Source organism: Rhagoletis zephyria, unplaced genomic scaffold, assembly GCF_001687245.7.
Source record: "Rhagoletis zephyria isolate East Lansing unplaced genomic scaffold, Rhagoletis_zephyria_1.1 Rzeph_scaffold_12597, whole genome shotgun sequence".
Taxonomy (NCBI): Eukaryota; Metazoa; Arthropoda; class Insecta; order Diptera; family Tephritidae; genus Rhagoletis; species Rhagoletis zephyria.
This window is the reverse complement of record NW_016169671.1, coordinates 1-7,722: the sequence shown is the minus strand read 5'-3', so window position 1 is coordinate 7,722 and position 7,722 is coordinate 1. Positions and strand designations below refer to the sequence as shown.

At 32.9% G+C, this 7,722-nt stretch overlaps 1 protein-coding gene across 2 annotated transcripts; it reads left to right on the top strand.

Moving 5' to 3' along the window:
• The first annotated feature begins 2,159 nt into the window (after positions 1-2,159).
• LOC108377730 (cuticle protein 16.5-like) lies at positions 2,160-6,944 on the top strand. Of its 2 annotated transcripts, none has more exons than XM_017633989.1 (3): positions 2,160-2,236; positions 6,356-6,568; positions 6,640-6,944. In XM_017633989.1, exons 2-3 carry the CDS (start codon positions 6,557-6,559, stop codon positions 6,940-6,942), a joined length of 315 nt encoding a protein of 104 aa, XP_017489478.1. In that variant the 5' UTR covers positions 2,160-2,236; positions 6,356-6,556; the 3' UTR covers positions 6,943-6,944. The 2 variants fall into 2 exon arrangements, with proteins under 2 accessions (XP_017489478.1, XP_017489479.1); XM_017633990.1 differs by having other exon boundaries at positions 2,226-2,267.
• The last annotated feature ends 778 nt before the right edge of the window (positions 6,945-7,722 follow it).

Genomic DNA, 7,722 nt, shown 5'->3' with positions numbered 1-7,722 from the left:
ACAGTAAAACTTTGGAAGCTTTTTCTTAACAGTTGGCATTGAGAAAGTTAGTGGGTGCATAGATAATTAGTTCACTGGCACAAAAGGTGACTAAAGAATGCATGCACTTTATTGTAATATGTATAACTTAACTTTATATGAACATCGTGCCGATTTATGATTTCAAATGCAACACAAAAGAGAAGTGTTAAATTTCAATTAAAGTGGCTTTTTCAATATAAAAGCAACTTATGTACATTTTGACGCCAGTCTGTATACTATAAATATATTTTTTTAATTATGCTTATATAATTGAATGTCACTAAAATAGAATTTCAATTTGAAACAGATAGCAATCCTCTACAAAATTGTTTCTTAAATAAAGCTTTCTTAAATCTATTTGGTTTGACTTTCTTGATTATAATACATCCTTAAACCTAACCGATTAAAATTAATGAGACTTGTAAATAGGTGGCAACCTTTAATTACTTAGCTTGAAATTTTATTTGAATTTTAAACAGGTGGCCACGCACTTGGAAATTATTTTCGATACAAAGATTTCTTGTACCTCTTTCGATTGATATCAATTTGTATAATTGAATTTGACTTTTAAAAAGGTGGCAATCCTTTTCAAAAATGAAATCGTTCTTAGAAATTTAAGAGATTTTTCTTAAATCTTCATAATTGTAATATGTAACAAAAAAAAAAAACGAAATTTGAATTTTAAAAAGGCGGCAACCCTTTGAATAAATGTCTTCGAGAAAAAGGTTTTTTAATCTCCTTCGTTGGGCATCCTTATTTAGGGATTGCTTTGAACTTATAATTTTATTATAATTTAACTTGTTAAGCAGGTGGCAACCTTCTTATAATATTGGTAGGCTATTTTGCATGCCTTTGGAGTCTGTCGCTCAGTGGAATGTCATCGATTTGATAGACGTTTTTAGATTTCTAAATCACTTGTATCGATTTGCACAACTTTCTGCATCGTTTAAGAATCAGAACTGCATGTAATGGAAGGAAGCGTCTGTTTAAGCTTTGATAATCTTTTTGGTAATGCTGCTTTCGGATCTATTTTTAGGAGATCGGCACTTTTCCCATTACTCCAGATGGCGGGCGGGTTCCAAACCTAGCATGTAACTAAAATCCGGAGGAAGTTTTAGCGTACATGGTTGTACTGATCTTCGGATTTGACTTCGTATTCGTATTCGCATTCGTATTTATCTTCGTATTTGTCTCCATATTCGTATTCCTCTTCGGGTTCGGGCCCTAATTCCTATAAATATTCGTCGTCGGTTTTGGGTTCTTCTTCGTCCTTGTATTCGTATTCTTCGTTTTTATTTTACTTTTTCGGTTCGTCTTCGCTTTCGTGCTTGTCTCCGTCCTCGCATTCACCTTCGTGCTCGCTTTTGTTTTCGGGATCATCTTCTTCGTGTTCGTCTTCGTATTTGCTGCAGGCGGCACCAAAGAAAGGGAAAATGAATGCACTTCCGTTGCATGTTTCCGTTGCAATTGCTTATTTCACTACCCCGCTAAAAAAGTTTCACCTCAAAAAATGCTAATTCACTTAAAACTTTGAAAGACAAGGTCGACCTAAGATTACCGGCGGACAGACCATCAATTTTTTTTTGTTATACAAATTGCTTTCAAACTTGATAAATTAAAGCAAAATACCTACTTTTCTTTAATCTTCTCATTTTTTTATTGTAATCGCTTTCGTTAAACATCAAAGGCCTGGCTTGTCTATTTTCATTTTTATGTTCTTTTCTGTTATCTTTTCGCAATAATTTCTCACTTAGTTGCAAAATCTCATTCCAAACTCAAATGAGGCATGTTCTGGGAATCGTAAGACAAGAAATCCTGCACTTAGCGTAATTACATTTGCAACTTGAAATTGCGCAAAGTATAAAACAGCTGGTAGCATAAGCAACAATAGCAATAAAAACAGTAACTGCGAGCATACACTCGCAAACACAACTGTACCGTTGCACAAGTACTATATCGAGCAACATCCATTTTCCAGAGTAAATTCTTCTGATATTAATATAAAAAGTTTTCATCATTGTTTACTTGCCACCACTCCCATTTGCCCACTCTATAACACATAGATACTCTCTCAATTGCTCTCTTCATCATCATCATCACCATCATCGTTTTCTATATTTTCCCACAGTCTGTAAGTGTCGGTCGATTTGTTGGTTGGTGCCAGCTGTGTTGCAACTTTAATGTCGTTCTTCACCTACTTTTCGCCTGGATACAAGTACCAACTTTACAGTTATTGTCTATGTGTTGTATGTGTATGTATGTATATGTCATCACCGATTTTTCTATGTATTGGCACAAGTGAATGCAAAAGCAACAATATAACAGCGAAAAAAAGACTGTACCTATCTATATAGAAAAAAATTAAAAAAAAAAAAGTTCTCATTGCTGCGACGATATACTGCTCGAGCCATCGAGAAGAAGTGCACAACTTTTGTCATCTGTTCTAACAACATAATCGGTGTCGTCTTGTTTTCTTATTGTTTGTGATGTCTTAAACTTGTAAACGTCGCATATGAACAGGCATTTATATGCATATACAGGGCCGGATTATGGCATGGGCCGACCGGCCGCGGCAATCACTAGAATATTAATTGTTTGAAAATTTGTACAGCGCAATTCTGGCAACAGTCTTGAAAGCTCTTAACTGTCTTTCGAAAGACTAATTAAAATATCTGCTAACGGGGAGGCGTTACTCTGTCTTTTAGCAAGCTGTTTTTTAAATAAAGTGAAGTTTAAAAAGTAGATATAAATATATATATATATATTTTTTTTTAATAATAAAAACTAAATATTAAAAGGAAATTTTGTTCAAAAAATTAAAAAAATTTTGTTAAAAAGAGAAAAATGTATAAAATATGTTTCCTTTTAAAGCAATAAAATCGTAATCAGAGACCTTAAGAACTCTTGATTGTAAAGTTTTAAAGCGCATCTAATCGATTTCTAATATTTTTCGCCATATTGGGTTCGCCATTTGAATTTTTCTAACCAAAGGAAAACGTTTCAAGGGGACCGAAAAATTTTAATTTTTTGGCCGCCGTATTGTATTCGCCATTATGAATTTTTGAAATCATGCTCTAGGGTCGTAATCAGCAACCTCAAAAACACTATAACCTGCTGTTACTGTTTCTTTTTCAGTGTTGGGTGCTCCGGTGGCACAAAAGTTGGAAAGGAAAATCTTAAGTTGTTTGTCTTTTGTAATCTGCATCATTTATATTTAGTTATTTTTATCATCAAATTTTTGATATATTGAAAATAGAAAAATTTACCACAAATTGGAAAAGATTGCTTTTAGAAAGAAAATACTTAAATAAAAAATACATTTTTTTTAAATCTCATTTTTAGAAAAAATACATTTAGGCGAAAAAATTTGCCTGAGTGAAAAATTTTTGGAAAGAAAAGAAATTCTAGCAAATATTTTGTTTGGGGGGAAAAAAATAGTTTTACCATGAGCAGAAAAATTTATACAAACAGGAAAAAAATGTTTTGGGATAAAATGCAGGAAAAGTAATTTTGAGGAAATGAAAAAAGTAATTTTTTCCTTATGATTTAGAGTTGACTAATGTCGTGTTTTTAGATATGTAATTATCCAGCCTATGAAGCTGTAATCGAAAAATGTATCTTTAGCTAAAGAAAAAAGCGCAGTACATTACATAGCAGGTAATCGCTACAGAGCCCCACATTTCCTCCGGCCGTTGAGCCCTCGCGCATGTTAATCCGACCCTGTACCATACATTCATATAAAGCACATATACATACATATATGCGCACATACATACATACATGGTGGTTTTTGTATAAATTGAACTTTTGCAATGCTGTTCTCTGCGCTTTTGCCTCGGTCTTAATATAGCTTAGTTTTTGTTTGTGTATCGATGAATTTTGCATAATAAATTCTTTATACTCAGCATATCTATGTTGTCTTTTTCTCATCTTCGAAGGAAGCCTTTCTACGTTAACATGGTTTGTTTTTTATTTTCATGCTAATGCAAAATTGCATTCATATGTATGTACATATGTGTGTGTGTCGTCACTGCATTATGCATAATCGAATGATACGTAAAATTTGCATCTATCTGCATTTTCATTAATAAGTAATGTATTTAAGCAGTCAGAAAATGAGAAAATAGAGATAAAACTAGAGCAAATGTTCCTTCTACGTTGCAAATGCATTTATATAAGTATGTACATACATATGTACACTGGTATCTTTGTTTGTATTTACAGTCAATCATGCCTATCCTTTTTGATAGAAATATGTATGTTGGTATTCTGCCTAAAATCAGTGAAAATATGATATTTTTTAGTACCCAACCAAACTCAGATACCGATCTGAACGTTCCGACTTGAATGCTTATATACAAATTTAGAAGTACCGTTAGTTTTTTTATGATCCAAAAGAATTATTATAAACGTTTCACCTGGCCCAATGTTGTCCGGTAACACATGTGTAAAAAAAATATTTCAATGAATTGATAACCTCCTCTTTTAAAACTATGGTAACTTAAAACGGGACATACATTTTTAGCCGTTTTTAAATGTGCGTTAATCGGTCATAATTAAAAAATTCGAAAAAGGCATGATTGTTTGGCAATTTACAAGCTAAACGTAAAATTTTTGTAACTTTAAATTAGACATACATTTTTGGTAATCACTTAGAAGATGGTCATAAATAGTTGTTAATTTCAAAATTGGACATTAATTTTTGGTTATTTAAAAACTGTAGATATATCGGTTTTTTCTATAACTTCTTAACTTGCTCTCCGATTTCTATAAATGACATAGCCTACATCCTTCCCTCAGGAAAGGTGAAAGCAGCATCTTGTAATAGAAAGTGAAAGGCTCAAAAAATAAATTCCATTGATGAAGAGCGCCTTGACTATGTATTTGCCAAGATTAATAGCCGAGGACGATACCGCCGACTTACTTTACTGAAATATCTACTTATAGGTGAACTATTACATAACAACTAGTTGAGTGAAAATGGGTTAGTATTTTTCTTGCCGAAGGGTTATAATTTCACAGGGAGATTCGTTTTTTTTGAAACAAAATATTAGGTACAGGGTGCCGTTTGCATGAGCATAGCTCGCAAAGTCATGTATATGTATGCAACTATAGGTTTTCTTAATGCCTGTACAACGACATATATATCACATAAAAAAGTTATATAAAATACCTATTTAGCTGTATTTACAGTATGCCGAAAAAGAATTTGCATTTCTGAAATACTCTCCTGGTGAGTGTTTAAGATCGCTTGGAACAAATTGAACTTTTGTTCGGTCCATACATTGTGATACGGTCGAGTGTTAGTATATTTAAAATTTGGATATAAATTTTTGAAAAAAAATTGTTTGTCTTTTAAAAACAAAATTGGAATATTTCAACTTATATTTTTAGTCACATAAAAGATAGCATACAATTTGTGTAAGTTTTAACTAGACCAAATTTTTTTTTTAGTCATTTTACAAATGGGCATAAATTACAGGCAATTTAAAAATCGGACAGAAATTTTTTTTCCACCGGTTGAACCTAGATTATAAAAAGAACAAAATATTTTCGAAACAAATTTAATTTTTTTTATTTAAATATATTTTTTCTTTTTCTAATTAAATTTCTACATTTTATTGTATTGAAAAGAAAAATATATTAATTCAATTTGTTTTATATAAGTTTCTTTCAACTTTTTGATTTTGTTTCAAACAAAAAAATTTTATTTTTTGCATCTTATAAAATTTTCTGGAACTTATTTTATTTTTATTCTGTTTTAATTTGCTCTTTTGCTTTTAGCTTAATTTTCCTTTTATTTTTTGACTTTATTGTCCTAAAAAGAAAATTTTTCTTAGCTTACCTCGATTCTCTACGAAAAAAGGTCCATACACCAAGTTATTTAGGACTAATACTCTCGAAGATACATACAATTTTATAAAAAAAAGTAAAAATATTAATAATGTATTTATGAATTTTTAATTTTTTGAGCAATTGAACTTTGATGAACTTGGGCGAGCCTAAGATATTGACCAAAAATTGTCATCTTTCACACAGATCATTTTTAGAGCATAATGAACCATATTTTTTGCTATTACCAACCAAAATAAAAAAAAGCGGATTTTCGGCCCACGCTAGTATGCATTTTGTATACCAAGATTCCTGCATAAATAGCTCATGAACATATACAAACTGCTAAAATATGCGCTTTTGTACAATACTTTATTATGAGTTTAAGTAAATAGCCACCCATACATAGAAGTCAAAAGCAGAAGCAGAGCATTTAGCTCTAAACAGATGTAGATAAATGCAACATTGTTTTTTCCCTTTATTTAATTTTTTTTGTATGCAGTTACGCATATCAAAAACGCTTATGCTCACCAGCATACAAAGTGCAATTCCGCACACGTTTCAATGGCAATGTGCGGAACTGAATTATGCAACTTCTACCAATTTTGGAGGGTATATAAGTACTGCGCGTTAACTGACGATGACATTACCAAAATTCACATTGTTCTCTAAACGCTTCACTTAGCAACCAAACAACACAAAAATGACCAAATTAGTAAGCTAAATACAATCCTAAATGCTAATTATTATTATTTGCTTTAACTTTTAACCTGTCTTCTATTACAGATCATTGTCCTGTGCGCTTTCATTGCCTGCGCTGCCGCCAAGCCACAACTATTTGCGGCCCCATTGGCTGCTGCTCCTGTTGTTGCCTCTTATCCAGCCGCCTACGCTGCTGCGCCTATTGCCTACGCTAATGCACATTTGGATGCCGCTTACTCCAGCAGCTCGGTTGATGTGAGACAAAACTATGGCGCTGCTTTTGTGCCCGCTAGCTATGCCGCTCCTGCTGTTTACTCCGCCCCAGTTGCGCCTGTCGCTGCAGTAGCTCCATTGAAGTACACCGCTGCTGCTCCAGTTTTGTTGTAAATTAAAAAGTACAACAAAAACTCGGTTTCAGAATGAGATCTTCATTTTGTTTTTGGATAATTAAATAGACTTGCAAACATTTAAATGTTCCTCCGTTTTTATTTATTTTTACTGTTAGTCAGTCGCACAACTAATATTTCAGACTCTGGCCTCAATAAATTTCAAAGAAGGTCTGCATCTGATCAGCATATCGTCGTTTAAAGTACAAAACCGCGTGTGCTCATTTTGCAAAACCGCGTAACTGACATTTGCTGCCAAAAATTGGATTTGCTCACACAAGCTCTTGGCTCAATCCTTATCCATTCGTCCTGAAATATACTAGCCAGAAATGCGATTGCTTTATAAAAAAGAGAACCATTTTGTAATATGAGTGTTTTTACTCTAGAAAATTATTTACATAATTCACATACGCAGTTTTGCATTTTGTTGATACGCGGTTTTGTACTTTAAACGACGATATAAATTTTTTTCGATAACACTGAAACTAATTCGCATGTGAAATAGCTTTTAAAACCAGTTTTCATCTTTACCGATTTTGGTGTACGACACATCGTCCCCAAAATTGTTGATTTCACGGTTATAACTAAACCTTGTCATCTTTCACTTTGTCTGCAAAAGATTTCCGATCTGTATCCACCGACCACCACTTGCAAGGCCTAGAACGTTTTCGCCACTTGAACTGTCGCTAAAAAAATATGTATTTTTTGTTTTTGGTCTGCCTATGCCATGCTTACCACCAAAACTGACGCAGAGTTCTATCGACCGACATCGTCAGTGAAC